General features: G+C 49.8%; 1 protein-coding gene across 1 annotated transcript in view; it reads right to left on the bottom strand.

The window, feature by feature from the left end:
* The window catches only part of myo9ab (myosin IXAb), a 91,476-nt gene that overhangs the window by 46,983 nt on the left and 21,168 nt on the right, over positions 1–23,325 (bottom strand). Inside the window, exons 3-4 of the mRNA XM_067235155.1 lie at positions 998–1,092; positions 659–721 (exon numbers count right to left, since the gene is read on the bottom strand). Coding sequence (XP_067091256.1) covers positions 659–721; positions 998–1,092 — 158 coding nt within the window. The remainder of the gene's footprint in view (positions 1–658; positions 722–997; positions 1,093–23,325) is intronic.

Genomic DNA, 23,325 nt, shown 5'->3' with positions numbered 1-23,325 from the left:
CTCTCTGCCACAGACACAAGCTGCTTTTCACTATCTCTATAATAGCTGCCGTTTAAAGCTCAGAGTTATGCCAGGAATGTCCTTACTCTGAAATACGAGATGTTTCTATATAATTAAGTTTGCGCTTAAGTATCCCAACCTTGTAAACTACAGACCAAACTCAGACTAAACTAGGCTGCATGTGGATCACCGGCGTTACCATGGGTAAGGTGTTGCCGTGGGTAAGGTGTTGCCTTGGGTAAGGTGTTGCCTTGGGTAAGGTGTTGCCGTGGGTAAGGTGTTGCCTTGGGTAAGGTGTTGCCGTGGGTAAGGTGTTGCCTTGGGTAAGGTGTTGCCTTGGGTAAGGTGTTGCCTTGGGTAAGGTGTTGCCGTGGATAAGGTGTTGCCTTGGGTAAGGTGTTGCCGTGGGTAAGGTGTTGCCGTGGGTAAGGTGTTGCCGTGTGTAAGGTGTTGCCGTGGGTAAGGTGTTGCCGTGTGTAAGGTGTTGCCGTGTGTAAGGTGTTGCCGTGGGTAAGGTGTTGCCGTGGGTAAGGTGTTGCCGTGGGTAAGGTGTTGCCTTGGGTAAGGTGTTGCCGTGGGTAAGGTGTTGCCGTGGGTAAGGTGTTGCCTTGGGTAAGGTGTTGCCTTGGGTAAGGTGTTGCCGTGGATAAGGTCTCACCTCTCGCTGTGCTCCTGGGAGACCAGGCGAGACTTCTCCAGCAGGTACTTCTCCACGTATGCTCTGGATACACAAACACAACATCTGATTAACACAGCAGAGAAAAGTGGTTAGAGCATCTGACTGCAGATCAAGAGGTTGCGGGTTTGAATTGCCCTTCTTACATTGCTTTAGATAAATGAATACATCATCATCATCATTATTATTAGGTGAAAAGGTACTAATTCAAGCAACAAGGAATCAAATAAAAGAAGTCAGTTTTGGAAGTATGTGTTCAGATAATCTAGTTTGGAAGTGTTGGTTCATATAGTCAGGTGTGTGTGTGTCCAGGCGTCTCACCCTCGGACGGTCCCGTTCTCCTGGTAGTTCACCTGGATAAACTTCCCGAAGCGGCTGGAGTTGTTGTTGTGGGCCGTCTTGGCGTTCCCGAAGGCCTGCAGGAGACAACCACGTTTATTACACCATCAGAGGACAGACCACGTTTATTACACCATCAGAGGACAGACTGACTGAGAACGAAAGGTGATGAAGGGTGGGAAGAAGGGATGGATGTGAGATATATATATATATATATATAGAGAGAGAAAGAGAGAGAGAGAGAGAGAGAGAGAGAGAGAGAGAGAGAGATTTACAGCACATAGTCCATCAACCTGAGTATAGACTTCATGACCATGTTGAACTTTGACTTTCAAATCAGGTGCTGAAGGAGCACTGACTGGTCAGAGCTCTTTGTCAACAGTTATGGGCCTGAAGTGGGACTCGCAAAGGCAACCCCACACACAGTATCTCACACAAATAGTATCAAAACTATCACACACACAGTATCAAAACTATCACACACACGCACACACCTGAGATGGGTGCAGATTCCAGCAGGCCAATATAAAAATACAAATATTACAAAAAATACAAATGTACAAGATACCATGTTGTGGTGCAGTGCAAAAGCAGAGTGTTTTAAGCAATAAGTCATTTGAGTCAGTGTGGTCCCTTGGCCTTGTTGAAGAGGCCAACAGCAGAGGGGAAGAAACTGTTTTTGTGGCGTGAGGTATTGGTCCTGATAGACCGCAGCCTTCTGCCGGAGGGGAGTGACTGAAACAGGGAGTGTCCAGGGTGGGAGGAGTCGGCCACAATCTTCCTCGCTCGCCTCAGGGTCCTCGAGGTGTGCAGGTCCTCGAGGGTAGGCAGATTGCAGCCAATCACCTTCTCAGCAGTACGGATGATACGCTGCAGTCTGCTCTTGTCCTTGGCAGTGGCAGCAGCGTACCAGACGGTGATGGAGGAGGTGAGGATGGACTCAATGATGGCTGAGTAGAAGTGCACCATCATTGTCTTTGGCAGGTTGAACTTCTTCAGCTGCCGAAGGAAGTACATCCTCTGTTGTGCTTTCTTGATGAGGGAGCTGATGTTCAGTTCCCACTTGAGGTCCTGGGAGAGGATAGTGCCCAGGAAGCGGAAGGACTCCACAGTGTTGACTGGGGAGTCACACAGGGTGATGGGGGTGAGTGGGGCTGTGTTCCTCCTGAAGTCCACAACCATCTCCACTGTCTTAAGAGCATTGAGCTCTAAGTTGTTCTGGCTGCACCAGGTCACCAGGTTGGCCGCTTCCCACCTATAATCAGACTCGTCTCCACCAGAGATGAGCCCAATAAGGGTGGTGTCGTCCGCAAACTTCAGGAGTTTGACGGACGGATGACTGGAGGTGCAACTGTTGGTGTACAGGGAGAAGAGCAGAGGAGAAAGGACGCAGCCCTGAGGTGATCCGGTGCTGATGGACCGGGAGTCAGAGACTTGTGTTCCCAGCTTAACGCACTGCTTCCTGTCAGACAGGAAGTCTGTGATCCACCTGCAGGTGGAATCAGGCACGTTCAGCTGGGAGAGCTTGTCCTGAAGCAGGGCGGGGATGATGGTGTTGAAGGCAGAGCTGAAGTCCACAAACAGGATCCTGGCATAGGATGCTGGGGAGTCCAGGTGCTGTAGGGTGAAGTGGAGGGCCATGTTAACTGCATCGTCCACAGACCTGTTGGCTCTGTAGGCAAACTGCAGGGGGTCCAGTAGAGGGTCAGTGATGGATTTAAGGTGTGCCAGCACCAGGCGCTCAAAAGACTTCATTACCACAGAGGTCAGGGCGACGGGTCTGTAGTCATTATGTCCTGTTGGCCTTGGCTTTTTGGGCACAGGGATGATGGTGGAGGACTTGAGACAGGCTGGCACATGGCATGTCTCAAGGGAGGTGTTAAAGATGTGGGTAAACACCGGAGACAGCTGGTCAGCGCAGTGCTTAAGGGTGGCTGGAGAGACAGAGTCCGGCCCAGCTGCTTTGCGGGGGTTCTGCCTCTTGAAAAGTCTGTTAACTTCACCCTCCTGAATGGAGAGAGTCGTCACTGTAGAGGGGGGGAGGTGGGAGGCCTCCTGGGTGGGAAGGGGTAGTTCAAGACTGTCCAATTGTCTTTCAAATCTGCAGTAGAACTCATTCAGGTCGTTGGCCAGGCGGGAGTCGTTAGTGGAGTGGGGGGCTCTGGGCTTGTAGTTGGTAATTTGCCTGAGCCCTCTCCAGACAGAAGCAGAGTCGTTTGCAGAGAATTGGTGTTTTAGCCTCTCTGAGTACAGTCGTTTAGCCTCCCTCACTGCCTTGCTAAACCTGTTCTTCGACTCCTTGAAACTGTCTTTGTCCCCACTCCTAAACGCGGCCTCTTTCTCTGACCTCAACCTTCTGAGTTTAGCTGTAAACCAGGGTTTGTCGTTGTTGTAGCTTACCCTGGTGCGTGTTGGTATACAGCAGTCCTCACAGAAGCTGATGTATGATGTCACAGCCTCTGTGAGCTCATCCAGACTATTGGTAGCAGTCGTGAACATGTCCCAGTCAGTGCAGTCCAAGCACGCCCGCAGATCCTCCATAGCTTCACTGGTCCACTGTTTTGATGTCCTCACAGCAGGCTTACAGCGCTTTAGCTTCTGCCTGTATGCAGGAATCAGGTGGACCATGGCGTGGTCAGAGTGACCCAGTGCTGCTCGGGGGACCGCATGGTATGCTTTGCTGATTGTAGAGTAGCAGTGATCCAGGGTGTTTCCTTCTCTGGTAGGGCATTTGATGAATTGTCTATATTTTGGGAGTTCTTGAGTGAGATTGCCTTTGTTAAAGTCGCCTAGCACAATAACCAAGGAATCCGGATTTTCATGCTCCACACTCAGTATCTGGCTGGCGAGCACACGTTGAGCCTCGTTAACGCTAGCCTGCGGAGGCATGTAGACGCCAACCAGAATGAATGATGCAAACTCTCGTGGCGAGTAAAAAGATCTACAGTTAATAAAAAATGATTCCAGATCAGGAGAACATTGCTGCAGAATCACTGTCACATCTTCACACCAGCCACTGTTAATGTAAAAACAAATACCACCGCCTTTCGTTTTGCCAGAGAGCACAGGGTTACGATCCGCTCTCAGCAGTTTGAAACCTGCTAGCTGTAGCGCAGAGTCTGGGATCAGTTCACTCAGCCATGTCTCCGTAAAGCACAAAACGGAAGATGAATGAAAGTCTCTGTTTTTCCACACCAGTAGCTGAAGTTCATCCAGTTTGTTGCTCAGTGAACGCACGTTGGAGAGAAATATCCCCGGTAACGCTGTGCGTGCCCCACGCCGACGGAGTCGCACCAGAGCACCGGCTCGTTTGCCTCTCCTACGGCGCTTCGCTGCTAGGACAAAGCCGAGGGTGGCTTTGACTATAATTCCCACTAATTCCGCCGCTGGAAGCAGAAAAGTGGGAAATAAATCCACAGGGGTTGTAGTCCTGATGTTTAGAAGTACTTCTCTAGTTAGAGAACCCCGGAAATCTTGGCAGAACACTGAATTAACAGACAAAACAAGACAAAAAAAAGCGCACCTAACGACCGAGGCAGCCATCATCGGCGCCATCTTGGATCTTTCTTGGAAGTCAAAGCGTAAAAACATCTTAAGAAGCCACTTCATGACCTGGTCTACAGCTCTCCTGGCCTCCAACACTGACAGTCTGCTCCCTGTAGAGTCATTCATCCAGCAGACTGTTGGTGACCCCAGTCAAGACACTTTAAAACACACGCACACACACACACACACACACACACACACACACACACACACACACACACACACACACACACACACACACACACACACACACACACACACACACACACACACACACACACACACACACACACACACACACACACACACACACACACACACACACACACACACACACACACACACACACCTCTGCTGCTAAAGCATCGCTTCATCACTTCCCTCCTTTTAGGCCATTCCTCTTCCCTCCCTCCCTCATTATAGATTACCACAGAGGTAGTTCAGAGGCAGAATTCCAGCCAGATTTCAATTAGGACTTTATGAGCTGGAACTGTGAAGCCGTCTGGCTCAACCAGCCTGTGTTACTCTAACTGCTGATGGAGACACAGAGAGAGGGAGGGAGAAACAAGAGAGAGAGGGAGAGAGACACAGAGAGAGGGAGGGAGAGACAAGAGAGAGAGGGAGAGAGACACAGAGAGACAAGAGAGAGAGGGAGAGACACAGAGAGAGGGAGGGAGAGACAAGAGAGAGGGAGAGAGACACAGAGAGAGGGAGGGAGAGACAGAGAGAGAGACAAAGAGAGAGAGAGAGACAAAGAGAGAGGGAGAGACAAAGAGAGATGGAGAGAGACAAAGAGAGAGGGAGGGAGAGACAAAGAGAGAGAGGGAGGGAGAGACAAAGACAGAGGGAGAGAGACAAAGAGAGAGGGAGGGAGAGACAAAAAGAGGGAGAGACAGAGAGAAGGAGGGGGAAACAAAGAGAGAGGGAGGGAGAGACAAAGAGAAAGTGAGAGAGAGACACAGAGAGGTTTAAATGCCCCCTGTATGTTCCCTTGGATGACAGTCTGCTGATGATCAGCACAACAACCATTCCAATGGCAGGCTGACCCCTGACCCCCCCTGCTGACCGCCCCCCCCCCCCCTGCTGACCTCTGACCCGCCTGCTGACCCCCCTGCATCCTTGCCAGGCTAGCATCTACAGTCACTAGTTAGCCTCGTGGGGCACACTTCCACTACCCTTATCAGGGCATACCATAGATTGTATATATTGTATATATAAATATTTAAAAGGACGTTTATCTGGAATACTATATAGTTATGAGTAACGTCATAGGAGGAAGGGGGAGAGGAGGAGGGAGGGGGAGATGAGGGAGGAAGAGGGGGAGAGGAGGGGGAAAGGAGGAGGGGGAGAGGAAGGATGAGGAGGGGGAGAGGAGATGGGGAAGAGGATGGAGGAGGGGGAGAGGAAGAGGGAGGGGGAGTGGAGGAGGAGGGGGAGGAGGAGGAGGAGGGGGAAAGGAGGAGGGGTAGAGGAGGGATGAGGAGGGGGAGAAGAGATGGGGAAGAGGATGGAGGAGGGGGAGAGGAAGAGGGAGGGGGAGTGGAGGAGGAAGGGGGAGAGGAGGAGGAGGGGGAGTGGAGGAGGAGGGGGAGAGGAGGAGGGAGGAGGAGGAAGGGGGAGAGGAGGAGGAAGGGGGAGAGGAGGAGGGGGAGAGGAGGGTGAGGGGGAGAAGAAGAGGGAGTGGAGGAGGAGGGGGAGAGGAGGAGGAGGGGGAAGGGGGAATGGAGGAGGGAGGGGAGAGGAGGAGGGAGGAGGAGAGGAGGAGGGAGGAGGAGAGGAGGAGGAAGGGGGAGAGGAGGAGGAGGGGGAGTGGAGGAGGAGGGGGAGAGGAAGGGGGAGAGGAGGAGGAAGGGGGAGAGGAGGAGGGGGAGAGGAGGGTGAGGGGGAGAAGAAGAGGGAGTGGAGGAGGAGGGGGAGAGGAGGAGGAGGGGGAAGGGGGAATGGAGGAGGGAGGGGAGAGGAGGAGGGAGGAGGAGAGGAGGAGGGAGGAGGAGAGGAGGAGGAAGGGGGAGAGGAGGAGGAAGGGGGAGAGGAGGAGGAAGAGGGAGAGGAGGAGGAGGGGAGAGGAGGAGGGAGGAGGAGGAAGGGGAGAGGAGGAGGAGGAGGGGGAGTTGAGGAGGAGGGAAAGAGGAGGAGGAGGGGGAGAGGATCCCAACTGGATCTGACAGAACTGTTGGGCCTATGCCTGGCTCCAGTGTGTGTGTGTGTGTGTGTGTGTGTGTGTGTGTGTGAGAGAGAGAGAGAGAGAGAGAATGACCTAACCAGCTTTGATACAACTGTGGGTCTGGGAGCAGGCTCACTCACAGAAAAAGCAAAATAATTATATCCATAAAGTACATCACACAGTCACTACAGAGTTAATTCCCAAAAGCACCAGCCAACACACAACACATCTCATTGCAGATAGAGAGAGACAGAGATGGAGACAGGCGAAAAGATAGAGCGAAATGGAGAGGGAGGGGGGGTGGAGAGAATGGGAGAGAGAGACAGATGGAGAGACAGAGACAGAAAGAAAGAGCGAGAGAAAGACAGACGGAGAGAGACAGAAAGAGTGCATGTGTGCACAAACTGACAGTTCTTCCTCTCTGGTCCTATATAACCAAGCTACTTTGACAATTTCTTTATAAATCTGGTGGAACAAGCCAAGGCTGCTTTTACTTTTAATTTCATTAGATTTAATGCAATCATTTAGGGTTTGAGTTAGTTCTGGCTTGACTCCAGCCCCCACAATGCACTCCATATCCAACACTACACCTGAAAACAGTATGCCCTCCCTCACCTAGATCACACAGACCTCAACCTGAATCACATCGATCTAAACCCACACTTCAAATGAGAAGCTCTCCCAAGTGCTTTTCTCTTTTGGCAAAGAACTTAAATGAATTCCTCACTGCAGATGACTGAACATACTCATGACAGAACAGGATTCAGGCTTTTAGAAAAACACAGAAGACAGGTTTCACTGTCTGACAGACTCAGACTAGATCCAGCCTGACCTGTGAAGATCTCTAGTGGTGATGATGGCGTGCTGTACAGCTGCCTGAACCCTCCATGAGCTCTTAGATGGTGCAGTGGCTCTGCTATGCAGGAACTGTGAACCAGAAAGAACCTACATCAGTAGATCCCTTCAGCCCTGTCAGAGATGTGTTTGTGTGTGTGTGTGTGTGTGAGAGAGAGCCTACAGTATGTGTGGGGGAGGTAGGCTCAGAAAAATTTATGAATTGCTGACAGATTTGTAAAGTGTGGGAGAGTGTGGTGTGTGAGGGAGGGTGTGTGAGGGAGGGTGTGAGAGTGTGGTGTGTGAGGGAGGGTGTGAGAGTGTGGTGTGTGAGGGAGGGTGTGAGAGTGTGGTGTGTGAGGGAGGGTGTGAGGGAGGGTGTGAGGGAGGGTGTGAGAGGGAGGGTGTGAGAGTGTGGTATGAGAGGGAGGGTGTGAGAGTGTGGTGTGTGAGGGAGGGTGTGAGGGAGGGTGTGAGAGTGTGGTGTGTGAGGGAGGGTGTGAGAGTGTGGTATGAGAGGGAGGGTGTGAGAGTGTGGTATGAGAGGGAGGGTGTGAGAGTGTGGTGTGTGAGGGAGGGTGTGTGAGGGAGGGTGTGTGAGTGTGGTATGAGAGGGAGGGTGTGAGAGTGTGGTATGAGAGGGAGGGTGTGAGAGTGTGGTATGAGAGGGAGGGTGTGAGAGTGTGGTATGAGAGGGAGGGTGTGAGAGTGTGGTGTGTGAGGGAGGGTGTGAGGGAGGGTGTGAGAGTGTGGTGTGTGAGGGAGGGTGTGAGGGAGGGTGTGAGAGTGTGGTGTGTGAGGGAGGGTGTGAGAGTGTGGTGTGTGAGGGAGGGTGTTTGAGGGAGGGTATGAGAGTGTGGTGTGTGAGGGAGGGTGTGAGAGTGTGGTATGAGAGGGAGGGTGTGAGAATGTGGTGTGTGAGGGAGGGTGTGTGAGGGAGGGTGTGTGAGGGAGGGTGTGTGAGGGAGGGTACATGAGCATCATCCCTCAGCAGCCAGACAGGCTCAGATAGGGACGGGGCTCCCGGAGAATCCATGCTAAACATGGAGGGTTAGGGTAAACAGGGTTAGGGTAAACATGGAGGGTTAGGGTAAACATGGAGGGTTAGGGTAAACATGGAGGGTTAGGGTAAACAGGGTTAGGGTAAACATGGAGGGTTTGGGTAAACATGGAGGGTATGTAATGCTGAGAATAACTGAGAGGCTATATATAACCAGACAGACAGCTCATCATACCAACACGAATGTGTATTTTTATAAACACACATTTGGCTTGTGGTTAGGTGGGAAATGGTTTTGTAATGTGTGTGAGTGTGTAAGAGATGGATAGCTGGATAGCAGGAGATGAGAGTAAAAAGGAGAGAGAGATAGAAAAGGAGAGACAGACTGATAAAACAACCTATGAGCTGCTAGTACAGTCTTCCTCCTCTTGCTCTCAGGCTGTAACGCTCTCACAGCGAGCAGTAATGTGAACACACATGCTGTGGGGCGCTGCTAACAGACCTGCGCCTCTTCCTGCATCGGGTTTGTTGGGTTTGGATGCTGGTGTTTGAAAGGGCCGGGTGAAGTCCCAGTGCAGGCATCCAAACATCAGCCCATCCCCTGGGGACTGGGGGCTGTGTGGGCACAGGACAGAACCTTCGCGCAGCCCCCTCACAGCACCCTCGCACAGGACAGCACCTTTGCACAGGACAGCACCTTCGCACAGGACAGCACCTTCGCACAGCACCCTGGCACAGGACAGCACCCTCGCACAGCCCCCTCACAGAACCCTTGCACAGCACAGCACCCTGCACAGCACCCTTTCACAGCACAACACCCTCGCACAGCACAGCACCCTGGCACAGCACAGCACCCTCGCACAGCACAGCACCCTCTCACAACATCCTACACAGAACTCTGCACAGCACAGAACTCTGCACAGCACAACACCCTGCACAGCATCCTGCACAGCACAGCAACATGCACAGCACCATGCACAGCACAGCACCCTGCACAGCACCCTACACAGCACCCTCTCACAGCACAGCACCCTGCACAGCATCCTGCACAGCACAGAACTCTGCACAGAACTCTGCACAGCACCCTGCACAGCACCCTCTCACAGCACACTACACAGCACCCTGCACAGCACAGAACTCTGCACAGCACATCACCCTCTCACAGCACCCTACACAGCAAAGCACCCTGCACAGCATCCTGCACAGCACCCTGCACAGCACCCTCTCACAGCACCCTGCACATCACCCTGCACTGCACCCTCTCACAGCACCCTTCACAGCACCTTGCACAGCACAGCACCCTGCATAGCACCCTGCACTGCACCCTCTCACAGCACCCTACACAGAACTCTGCACATCACCCTCTCACAGCAAAGCACCCTGCACAGCACCCTCTCACAGCACACTACACAGCACTCTGCACAGCACAGAACTCTGCACAGCACGGCACCCTGCACAGCACCCTGCACTGCACCCTCTCACAGCACCCTACACAGCAAAGCACCCTGCACAGCACCCTGCATAGCACCCTCTCACAGCACCCTGCACAGCACATCACCTTCTCACAGCACCCTGCACAGCACCCTGCACAGCACAGCCCCCTGCACTGCACCCTCTCACAGCACATCACCCTCTCACAGCACCCTACACAGCACTCTGCACAGCAAAGCACCCTGCACAGCACCCTCTCACAGCACACTACACAGCACTCTGCACAGCACAGAACTCTGCACAGCACATCACCCTCTCACAGCACCCTACACAGCAAAGCACCCTGCACAGCATCCTGCACAGCACCCTGCACAGCACCCTCTCACAGCACATCACCCTCTCACAGCACCCTGCACAGCACCCTGCACAGCACCCTGCACTGCACCCTCTCACAGCACATTGCACAGCACCCTGCACTGCACCCTCTCACAGCACCCTGCACTACACTCTGCACAGCACCCTACACAGAACTCTGCACATCACCCTCTCACAGCAAAGCACCCTGCACAGCACCCTCTCACAGCACACTACACAGCACTCTGCACAGCACAGAACTCTGCACAGCACAGAACTCTGCACAGCACAGCACCCTGCACAGCACCCTGCACTGCACCCTCTCACAGCACCCTGCACAGCACTCTGCACTGCACCCTCTCACAGCACATCACCCTCTCACAGCACCCTCCACAGCACCCTACACAGCATCCTGCACTGCACCCTCTCACAGCACCCTGCACAGCACTCTGCACTGCACCCTCTCACAGCACATCACCCTCTCACAGCACCCTCCACAGCACCCTACACAGCATCCTGCACTGCACCCTCTCACAGCACCCTACACAGCACAGCACCCTGCACAGCACCCTGCACAGCACAGCACCCTGCATAGCACCCTCTCACAGCACAGCACCCTGCACAGCACCCTCTCACAGCACAGCACCCTACATTATACAGCACCCTCTCACAGAACAGCACCCTACACTACACAGCACCCTCTCACAGCACAGCACCCTGCACAGCACCCTCTCACAGCACAGCACCCTACACAGCACCCTCTCACAGCACAACACCCTGCACAGCACCCTGCACAGCACCCTCTTACAGCACAGCACTCTCTCACAGCACCCTACACTACACAGCACCCTCTCACAGCACAGCACCCTCTCACAGCACAGCACCCTGCACAGCACCCTACACTACACAGCACCCTCTCACAGCACAGCACCCTGCACAGCACCCTACACTACACAGCACCCTACACGGCAGCCTGCACATTGAGTGCAAAATGTTCGTATCCGTTTTTTCATAATCGGCAGCCTCAAATCGATGCTGGCTATGGATGCTAAAAAAGCAGAAAATCGAGGGACTTCAGGGCTTCATGTACTAACGCTTTTGCACCCACTTCAGGCGTATTTGTTTCGTAATTTGCGCGTACAAGCGCAGACTGCCTGTCGAGGGAACTGAAAATGGCAAATTGCGCTTTTCCGTGTCATGCATATGCATTCACGGGAGGGTCAAGGGGAAAGTGGGAGTTTCCCATAAAGAGATGGGAGGGGATGCGTAAAGTGCGCCTAATTATGTATTCCGCGGTATGTACAAAAACCACCTGTAAAAGCGCACCATTATTTTGCGGTGAAATTTCCCTGTCTGTTACAAAAGGCGTAAACCAGGATGCGTATATGCCTCCTGGTGAAATGGCAGCCGTAACCCGAGCAAGATGAAGACATAGGACAAAGAATTTTTGCCACAAGGATCACACTTTTTGAGTTGAGTGAACACGAAATCATTACGCGTTACAGAATAAGCAGCCATGCAATATTACAGTTACTTGAAGAAATCAAAGATTATATCGAATCTCCGACTCAGCGTTCACATTCCATTCCAGCAGTTGTTAAACATTACATTTTACATTTAGTCATTTAGCAGACGCTCTTATCCAGAGCGACTTACAGTAAGTACAGGGACATTCCCCCCGAGGCAAGTAGGGTGAAGTGCCTTGCCCAAGGACACAACGTCAGTTGGCATGACGGGGAATCGAACTGGCAACCTTCGGATTACTAGCCCGACTCCCTCACCGCTCAGCCACCTGACTCCCAAACTCCTCGCTACATTACAAATATTGGCATCAGGATCATGTCAAACAGTCATCGCTGTTTTGACTTTGATGGCTGATCCAGGATAGAAAGAGAGAAGGTGGCCCATTCAATTGCGCGTTTAAATGCTCGCAATGTACTGTATAGTGAGCGGAGAAAGGCGCTGATTACCCGATGACCTGCAGGTTTCATAAATACGTCGTAAACTGAAGTTTCACAGCGTTCGCTATCTGCGCTAATAACGCTACGTTTGCGAATGTACGTACATGAGGTCCTCAGTGTGCAAAGGCCTTAAGGGTCCTGTTTCCATCATAATTCACTAAACTACCCAGATGACCCCCACAAGGCAGGTAGGGTTAGGGTTAGCCAACCAGCTGCTCGTGGTCGGGTTAGAGGTTGAATTAGAGGTCGGAATAGTGGATTTACCAAACTGATTTAATAAGACCTGGGGCATTCCTGCAGTCTTATCTGCCATCTATCTGGGAGGAAACGTTGGAGAACTGACCCAAGCTCAGTCTTACCCCTGGGCTCACCTCTTCTGCAATGCAGTCTTCTGCTTTCCCTGCAACGCAGTCCTCTTTCTCTCCCCCCCCACTCTCTCTCTTTCCATCCATTCTGCTATTCACTTCCTTCCATTTCCCCCTATCCCTCTCTCCATGTACCACTACTTTCTCTTCCTCTCCATGTCCCTCTCCCCCTCCCCCCTCGGTGCCTGGGTTCAGTCCCAGGGTGCCACTCAGCTCGGCTCTACATCACGGCAGCGATGCCACAAGAATGCACACCGCTCTGAAGTGAACATTACGGCAGGCTACTGCAACACGCACCACATGTAATCCCCAAACCAACACACAGAAAAACCAGCGCAAATCCTGACAGCAAACTGCCGCCTTGGGTTTTAAGTCAGGTAAACCCCAAAGCAGCTCCGCAAGGTGGAGCGCTGGCCTGGGAAAGACTTCCTCATGTGACCCAGCTGACAGAAGCACGGCGGGAAGGACAGACTGAACAGGAGAGGAACACGGGAAGTGCAGAGAAGACTTACTGGCAGAAACACAGCCTGACTAATCTGCCCTGACCCTAACCCAGTACTCCCTGCTGTGGACGTTCAGCAAGCCCTCGCTGGCTGCGGGGACACGCCCCTCGGGGACACGCCCCTCGGGGACACGCCCCTCGGGGACACGCCCCTCGGGGACACGCCCCTCGGGGACAGGCCGTCCCCGAGGGGCGTGTCAGAGACTGTTTACAGTTTCTTGGGAGGAAGTAGTAAGGGTCCAGACAGAAACAGGCACATCTTGTTAAAACATTCATGGAACGAGTCAAAGTGACTGTGTTGTGTTCAGAATGCAGAGCAGCAGGTTGGAGGGTGAGAGAGGAGGACTCAGTATGGAGACAGGAGATTTTAACGTGCCACAGGGACAGAGCAGTCTGGACCATCTGAAGTTAGCCCTCACCTAACCCTAACCCTACTCACCTAACCTACTCACCTAACCCTAACCCTAGCCCTGACTCCTCCAGAGTCAGGGCTTTCCCTCTCTCCATCTCATCATAACTCAATCCCTCAACTCTCTCGCGCCTTTTAGCTTTCTTCCCCCACTCCATCACTCAGAATCAAATCCTGCCTGGGCCACTGCACTGCGGGAAGGGAGAAGAGGAAAGGGAGAAGAGGAGAGGAGGAGGAGGGGGAAGGGGGAGGATGAGGGAAAAGACCAGAGGAGTGAAGGAGGGGGCGAGGATGAGGGGGGGAGGAGCGAGGTGCTCTAACAGGCCTTTGATCTTCTCTGCAGTGCTGATACTGAGGGAGAAAGGAAGGGAGGATAGCGGAGGAGAGGGATTGTGCAGAGTCAGATAAGGGGAGAGAGCTGTAGACCTCCTGCATGGGGGTGTGTGGCTGAACCACATGATTGGTGCAGCTCTATATTGCTAGAGCGGCAGGGTAGTGTACTTACGACAGAGAACTGTGAAAGGTAGCTGGTGACTTTAAACCAGAGGAAGAGAACTGTGTGTTAACCAAGGTAGGCTGGAGGTGAGGTGTGTGGCGGAGTCTGTTTAAACACATACACTACCGTTCAAAAGTTTGGGGTCACTTAAAAATGTCCTTATTTTTCAAAGAAAAGCACTTTTTTTTCAATGAAGATAATGTTAAATTAATCAGAAATACACTATACATTGTTAATGTGGTAAATGACTATTCTAGGTGGAAACATCTGGTTTTTAATGAAATATCTACATAAGTGTATAGAGGCCCATTTCCATTAACTATTACTGTATGTGTTCGAATGGTACATTGTGTTTGCTAATTGCCTTTGAAGACTAATGGATGATTAGAAGGATTAGAATTAGAATGCCAAAGGTCTGCAATGTTGTAATTGCGGCAAATGGAGCATTATTTGACGAAAGCAAGTTTGAAGAACAAAATTTATATTTCAAATAAAAATAATTATTTCTAATAATAATAATTAACCTTGTAAATGTCTTGACTATATTTTCTATTCATTTTGAAAGTTATTTGATAAATAAAAGTGAGTTTTCATGGAAAACACTAAATTGTCTGAGTGACCCAAAACTTTTGAACGGTAGTGTACATAAAAGGAAAAGCCCCCTCTCCACATCTGCCGTCTCGAGAGAGGAGGCGAGCCCACAGAGCCCGTTCTTTACCTCCTCCAGCATCATGGTTACAGAACCACAAACCTCAAAGGCACTCTGCAACACCTATTCATTCAGAAAAGCCAGATTTCAATAGCTAGCGACTATTTGAATGTGTTTGATATTTTCAGTTAGAACAGTGTTGGTGTTGAGCAGGGCGGTTCGGAGCAAGCCTGTTCTAACCGGATTCCTTAACCCTAACCCTACAGGCTGGCCTGCCTGTGTGTTCAGAGGAATGGATATTGTGAACAACTGACAGCTTCTCAATGACCCGGATATTCTTCTGAACTGACTAAACAAACTAGTGGGTCATACAAACGATCCTTCCGATGCTTTCATTATGCTCTGGTTATTATACAAGAAGCAATCAATAATGTCTGGCATCGCGTGCCTTCCTCACAGTAGCATACCTGCTGTGTTTTAAGTTCAGCACTTTCTTCCTCAAAGGTAACTGCTACCTGTACCTCCGGTGTTTCTGCACTCCTGAGATTTGATAGGGGCCGGCTTATAAACACACACACACACACACACACAGTCAGGCGTTGTACTGTATGACGTAGTAAAAAAATGAGTAAACAAACGTCTTTACAGAGCTTTTTTGCTCAGGGGAAAAGGCCCGCGGAGAAGGAGAGAATCCGGTCATTTTTCAGAATAAAACGTCTTTCAGACTCTGATAATCAATTAAAAGGAAATAATGTTATTAATTCTTTTTTGTGCAGCCCGGTACGAAATGACCCACGGACCAGTGGGCACCGGTTGGGGAACGCTGCTCTAAAGACCCGGTAATTCAATCAATTTCCCGGCACATTTGCAATGTAATGCAATACAGATGTGCACACCGCCCCCTACCAAACAAGATGGGTTGCTCGGTCAGCAGGGAGCTGAAGAAGAGCGGCTACTGACGTCACTCTGCTGCGCCGCTCAGAATGCTTTTTCGTTCATTTTGCATTTCTGCAAATGCATTTTAATTTTCAAATTTTACATTTCAAATTGAATTTTGGTATCTATTTGCTGGGGCATGTTTTGAACATTAAATCTCAAATGTCTATTTCTTTTTCATTTTAATTAAGTGAAAGATTGAGCACTCTTGAAGAAGAAAATTAAAATGCAAATAGGATGATTGATTACTAATTTCATTTATGAGTCAAATAATGCATACACATTCTTAAAATGAAAAAGCATTTCTGCAAATGCATTTTAATTTTGGTCACGATTTGCTTCTATAATAATCCTGTTCTACTAATAAACATTAACCAATGCTAGCTAGAAAAAACAAGGAAATTACACAGTTAACTGATTGATGGAGGCTGGATAAAGTGTGATGGATGATGGTTAACAGGATGAGGATGAGTTCACAACAGAAGATTACATTTGTTGACTCATCCTGTTCCAGATGGACTGGTGTCAGGTTAAACATCCTAATGGCCTTAATCTCATTAGTTTCTGATTGGACAAACACCGCAGAAGCAGAATCTGATTGTGCACATGGCCCTGACTCATGGCCCTGACTCAATCACTGACCTGACACTCTTCACTCCGTCTTCCATCTGGGAGAAGTGCTGGGGTGCTGTCGCTCTGCTCTGAGGGAGGGGCGGTTTGGGACTGAACATCACTACTCAGAGAACGGCCTGCAGACACTACTACAGATGATGGACCTGCACGATCCCCACATCCTCCATATTAGAGGAGTGTAGTGGTGAATCGAAGCCTAACTTCCAGGCGACTCAGAACAGATCAACCGTTGCATGAACTGAGCTCTAAACGTTCTGTCAGTGAATCCTCTGGAGGTTCTCTGACACATGAATAATTACACATCAAAACTGCAGTGGGGAACTTCATCTGTGACAGCGACTGGCTCATTCATGGTTGAATGAGCCATTAACACGGCTGTGTACCCTGCGCTTACACATGATCCAATCAGGGGAGCTGATAGGCTGTGTGACACAGTACACAGCTCTGCCAATGTTGCACATCTCTGGTGATAGGTCTGCATGCTGTCTGTTGACAGTGTGCCCAACAGACATGACAATCCCACTCAGACTCAAACATAAATACTGTTCTCTCATGGAGGAGAAACGAGAAGCACGGGTCGCCAACAGATCATCCCTGTCCAGTGTCCAGCGAACAGAGTCCTGGTACATTATGTCCAGTGTCTAGTGAACAGAGTCCTGGTACATTATGTCCAGTGTCTAGCGAACAGTCACTGGAGGACACCGGTGAGTGTGATCCAGGGACCAGATGATGGGAGGACACCAGTGAGCGTGCAGTGAGGATAGGATGAGGATTACGAGGATAGATGTGCGAACAAGAACATACAAGGCCAGAGATAAAATCATTAGCCAAAACAAACCCTTAGTCTGAGCTAAACCTAGCCCTCTGTGGTTCCAGCCCGCTCAGGCTCAAATTCTGTTTGCTCAAATTCAAACAGTAAAATTCAGATCCCAAAACTAAAATAAAAAACTTAAATCAAGCAAATCACGAGAAGGGTCCAACTGCAGACTTCTCTCCTCAGGCCCGTCTAATTTTTTATCTGGATTTCACCATCTGAATTTGAGCAGCCTGAATGTTGTCTGATTTGAATTTCAGGAGCGTGAATTTGTTATTTTCTATTTTTGGGATCTGAATTTTACTGTTCGAATTTGAGCAACCTGAATGTCCGAACCTTGAATTTTGAATTTCAATTTTAAAGACGTGAATTTAAAAATGGGTTAATTTATTTATTTATTTTCAATGATTTGCTTCCATAATAGCACCACGGTTCCTTTCAGCATGGAGGTTCTGGTGTTCTGATATCTTGCCTAACAAGCCCTGTCTGAGCAGCCCTGTCTGAGCAGCCCTGTCTGAGCAGCCCTGTCTGAGCAGCCCTGTCTGAGCAGCCCTGTCTGAGCAGCCCTGTCTGAGCAGCCCTGTCTGAGCAGCCCTGTCTGAGCAGCCCTGTCTGAGCAGCCCTGTCTGAGCAGCCCTGTCTCAGCAGCCCTGTCTCAGCAGCCCTGTCTCAGCAGCCCTGTCTCAGCAGCCCTGTCTCAGCAGCCCTGTCTCAGCAGCCCTGTCTGAGCAGCTCTGTCTGTGCAGCCCTGTCTGAGCAGCCCTGTCTGAGCAGCCTACAGAGATGAGAGGGGAGGAGGTGTACAGGAATCCCTCAGAGCAGCTTGCCAGTCAGTGTAACATCCACCTGATCCTGGCTGCCTGTCAGTGTAGCATCCACCTGATCCTGGCTGCCTGTCAGTGTAGCATCCACCTGATCCTGGCTGCCAGTCAGTGTAACATCCACCTGATCCTGGCTGCCTGTCAGTGTAGCATCCACCTGATCCTGGCTGCCTGTCAGTGTAACATCCACCTGATCCTGGCTGCCAGTCAGTGTAGCATCCACCTGATCCTGGCTGCCTGTCAGTGTAGCATCCACCTGATCCTGGCTGCCAGTCAGTGTAACATCCACCTGATCCTGGCTGCCAGTCAGTGTAGCATCCACCTGATCCTGGCTGCCTGTCAGTGTAGCATCCACCTGATCCTGGCTGCCTGTCAGTGTAACATCCACCTGATCCTGGCTGCCAGTCAGTGTAACATCCACCTGATCCTGGCTGCCTGTCAGTGTAACATCCACCTGATCCTGGCTGCCTGTCAGTGTAACATCCACCTGATCCTGGCTGCCTGTCAGTGTAACATCCACCTGATCCTGGCTGCCTGTCAGTGTAACATCCACCTGATCCTGGCTGCCTGTCAGTGTAGCATCCACCTGATCCTGGCTGCCTGTCAGTGTAACATCCACCTGATCCTGGCTGCCTGTCAGTGTGACTGCAGGCTTGTCTGGAGGACAGATTAGCAGGCTGTCACAGGAGGACAGCAGGCCCTGCTCTGCTGGCTGTAAGCACTGCATGAACCGCACAGCACTGTCCATGTTCACACAACAGCAACAGCACAAGTGTCGACATCACTTATAGTGAAGTCATCTCGGAAACAACAGGATATCCAAGTCCATGTGTGGACATGAAAAAATCAGCAGCCTTGCCTCAGTCTGGTACAGAACACAGCGTCTGCTAGATCTCTCGTTTAGACTAATCCTTTCGCTTGCCGATGTAATGACCGAACTGCAGCCCCCCCTCCCATCATCCTGTCATCCTCGACCCCCACGCCTCTGAACAATGATCACATTACACAGCAGCCACCACCCGACTGTGGTACAACTTATTTACGGTAATTAAAGATCCTGTAAAGTGGAATTGAAAATGACTTTTAAGTTCATCACACCACAGAAGAATGTGTTGTTAACTAGCCATCCAAATTCGAATGAAAAAAAACAAACACGGACAAGTATGTTAAATTAGGCTTTGAAATCGTGAGAAAATCAGCAGTCTTCTCTGCTTGAGACTGGGGGGGCGTGTCGCCTGAAGGAGCTGAAGCTCCGCCCCCTCGAATTTATTGAATTTAACAACAACAGCAACACTAGCTAAGTCAATTGCAGATATCAGAACAGACCTACCTGCAGTCTGAGTGTTTTATGTATTAATTACTTTGTCTTTGCATCGTACCAGCTGAGTAACTGAATGAAACCGTCTGTGATCTGACGTAGATAGGTCGCTGTAACGTAGATCGGTCGGGTTTTGGCTCCGCCTATACAAAACCTGAGCTGAAAACGGAAGAGAAACTGTTCAACGGTCTAACTCCACATTTCAGTGCGACAAAGTTTTCACGCTTTGCACATTCTTTCAGGAACTAATTTCACACATATATAATGTACTGAGAAAATGAAAATCATGTAATTTGCTTTACAGGATCTTTATTGATTCAAGAGATTTTTGGGTGTGGCCAGCTGTTAGATGATACTGCTGGCATGATGTAATGTTGACATGCTGGTTCTTTACGCTGGGGGGGGGGGGGGGGGGAGCGAGAGAGCGAGAGCAAGAGAGAGTGAGAGAGAGCAAGAGAGAGGGGAGGCTGGCAGGGATGTTTTCACCCTAGGCCCCCCACTGTGTCCTTCAGAAAAGAGCACAGACCATCACACTCACGCACTGTCTCCACGGCTGCAGCTGTAACCTTCAGAGAAGGTGAACAAATTCAGGCCACATGAGCATCTGTGTGTGTGCTCATTTCTACTTGGTCATGTGTATAAACCATAGTGATGGTTTGAGTCTTGGTTTATGTGCCTGAGTCTGTCCATGCCACAGGCAGACATGCAGTGACTCATCCAGCCTGAGCCAGCCATGCTGCTGCCCCGGAGGGGCGACATTCAGCAGCACCCCACTCAGCACTACCACCCCACTCAGCACTACCACCCCACTCAGCAGCACACAGAGACTAATGGGGAGAGGGGAGACTGAAGGAGAGGGAGGGGGAGGGAGAAAGGGGGAGAGAGAGAGGGGGAGAGAGAGGGGGAGACGGAGGGAGAGAGAGAGGGGGAGAGGGGAGACTGAGGGAGAGAGAGGGGGAGAGGGGAGACTGAGGGAGAGAGAGGGGGAGACGGAGGGAGAAAGGGGAGAGAGAGAGGGGGAGACAGAGAAAGAGAGGGGGAGAGAGTTGGGTTCTTCCTATCAGGCTGCCCGTGTGCTGGACAAATGCCAGAGGCACACTGCTCTCTCAGGGGGAAAATGGCAGCAGATTTGAGCCTCTGCAGGAAAGCAGGCGCCAGGTCAATGCAGCATCAAAAGCAGAGTTAGTTAGGTCCATAAGAATTTGGACATTGACACCATTTTCATCATTTTGGCTCTGTATACCACCACAATGGATTTGAAATGAAACAATCAAGATGTGCTTTAAGTGCAGACTTTCAGCTTTAATTTCAGGGTATTTACATCCAAATCAGGTGAACGGTGTAGGAATTACAATACATTTTATATGTGGCCCCCCCCTTTTTAAGGGACCAAAAGTAATTGGACAATTGGCTGCTCAGCTGTTCCATGGCCAGGTGTATGTTATTCCCTCATAAAGGGAGTTCGTTATTTCATTGACAAGGAGCAGATAAAAGGTCTAGAGTTCATTTCAAGTATGGTATTTGTGTTTGGAATTTGTTGCTGTCAACTCTCAATATGAAGTCCAAAGAGCTGTCACCATCAGTGAAGCAAGCCATCGCTAGGCTGAAAAATCAAAACAAACCTATCAGAGAGATAGCAAAAGCATTAGGTGTGGCCAAATCAACTGTTTGGTACATTCTTAAAAAGAAAGAACGCACTGGTGAGCTCAGCAACACCAAACGACCCGGAAGACCACGGAAAACAACTGTGGTGGATGACAGAAGAATTCTTTCCCTGGTGAAGAAAAACCCCTTCACAACAGTTGGCCAGATCAAGAACACTCTCCAGGAGGTAGGCGTATCTGTGTCAAAGTCAACAATTAAGAGAAGACTTAACCAGAGTAAATACAGAGGGTTCACCACAAGATGTAAACCATTGGTGAGTCTCAAAAACAGGAAGTCCAGATTAGAGTTTGCCAAAAAACATCTAAAAGAGCCTGTACAGATCTGGTACAAGATCAACTTGTACCAGAATGATGGGAAGAGAAGAGTATGGAGAAGGGAAGGAACTGCTCATGATCCAAAGCATACCACCTCATCAGTGAAGCATGGTGGAGGTAGTGTTATGGCGTGGGCATGTATGGCTGCCAATGGAACTGGTTCCCTTGTATTTATCGATGATGTGACTGCTGACAAAAGCAGTAGGATGAATTCTGAAGTGTTTCGGGCAATATTATCTGCTCAGATTCAGCCAAATGCTTCAGAACTCATAGGACGGCGCTTTACAGTGCAGATGGACAATGACCCGAAGCATACTGCGAAAGCAACCAAAGAGTTTTTTAAGGCAAAGAAGTGGAATGTTCTGCAATGGCCAAGTCAATCACCTGACCTAAATCCAATTGAGCATGCATTTCACTTGCTAAAGACAAAACTGAAGGGAAAATGCCCCAAGAACAAGCAGGAACTGAAGACAGTTGCAGTAGAGGCCTGGCAGAGCATCACCAGGGACGAAACCCAGCGTCTGGTGATGTCTATGGGTTCCAGACTTCAGGCTGTCATTGACTGCAAAGGATTTGCAACCAAGTATTAAAAGTGACAATTATATTTATGATTATGTTAGTTTGTCCAATTATTTTTGGTCCCTTAAAAAGGGGGGGGCCCACATATAAAATGTGTTGTAATTCCTACACCGTTCACCTGATTTGGATGTAAATACCCTGAAATTAAAGCTGAAAGTCTGCACTTAAAGCACATCTTGATTGTTTCATTTCAAATCCATTGTGGTGGTATACAGAGCCAAAATGATGAAAATTGTGTCAATGTCCAAATACTTATGGACCTAACTATATATACACGTGTGTATGTGTGTGCACACGCATGTCGGTTTATGCCCCTGTCCACCTGTGTTGATCCAGTCTACAGCCAGCATCAGCAGAATGCCCATCCCAGAAAAGCACTCTTTAAAACGACCCCACACATCCATGCAAGCGACAGTCAGGCAATCTCACAACACAAACATTGAAGACCTTCTCACCCAGAATGTGTCAATCGGCAATGTCATGTCATGTTCGGTAGGCTGTAACCTGGTGCTTTCAGAACGTGCTTATCACCAGAAATGTGGTTAAAAACTGTTATTAAGTCCCGTAACATAACTTCTGTTGTGAGCCATTTTTCTGAGAGTATCTAAAAGCTGAAGGAATGTTAGCGTAAATGCTCAACATGTAAGAATGCGTCCTACATTCTTAAACATAACAGTAGATCCTGTGCATGTCAACATCAGATTCCTATGTAATGTGTTTATGTCAGGAGCGAGTTTGAAAAGCTCTCTCTCTCTCTCTCCCTCTCCCTCTCTCCCTCTCCCTCCATGCTGACAGGGTGCATATCCTGCCATGATATCACCATGCTGACAGGGTGCATATCCTGCCATGACATCACCGTGCTGCTGGGGGTGATGCTATACAAGCCTGGTACTGAACAGGCTCAAGCTGATGCATGGACAACCTGTCAGAAATTTGACTTCAGTACCATGAGAGCCCTTCAGTAGTCCTTGATCTTTCATACACAGAATTCCCAATCACAGAGCATAATCCATAATTGATCCATTATCCCGGATTAGGCCACATTCTGATGTTTTTTTTTTCTTCTGCTGAAGCTCTAAATCTGCAGTTACAGAGACAGACCTTGCTAAGCACCGTTTCTGGGTCAATAATATATAAACTCATACGTTGAAAATCTAAGATAAATATAGATTTCCATCATGTTCAGGCATTCCATCTGAGGAAATCTGGTTTTTAATCCATTTCATGCCCTGTTCCATGCTCAGACATTCCACCACAATTGCAATAACGCATTGACTTGTCTTCATATTTCTACTGGCTTGTGTCACTTCCTTTCTCAAACCATGACCTCTAATTCACAACACATGGATTCGCTTCAGCCTGGCATTTGTGTGCAGTACTACTCACTAGTTCGTACAGTACAACCAGTTAAGAAAAAATATCCCTGGGATCTACAATACAATTACTGCTAGTGAAATAAGACGTAATCAAGGAATCCATAAACAACTCCTTACATGTCTATGGAGCCTGTGCGTGTTAC

Source organism: Osmerus mordax, chromosome 4 (assembly GCF_038355195.1).
Source record: "Osmerus mordax isolate fOsmMor3 chromosome 4, fOsmMor3.pri, whole genome shotgun sequence".
NCBI classification, from domain to species: Eukaryota; Metazoa; Chordata; class Actinopteri; order Osmeriformes; family Osmeridae; genus Osmerus; species Osmerus mordax.
This window is presented reverse-complemented; position numbering and strand designations above follow the sequence as displayed.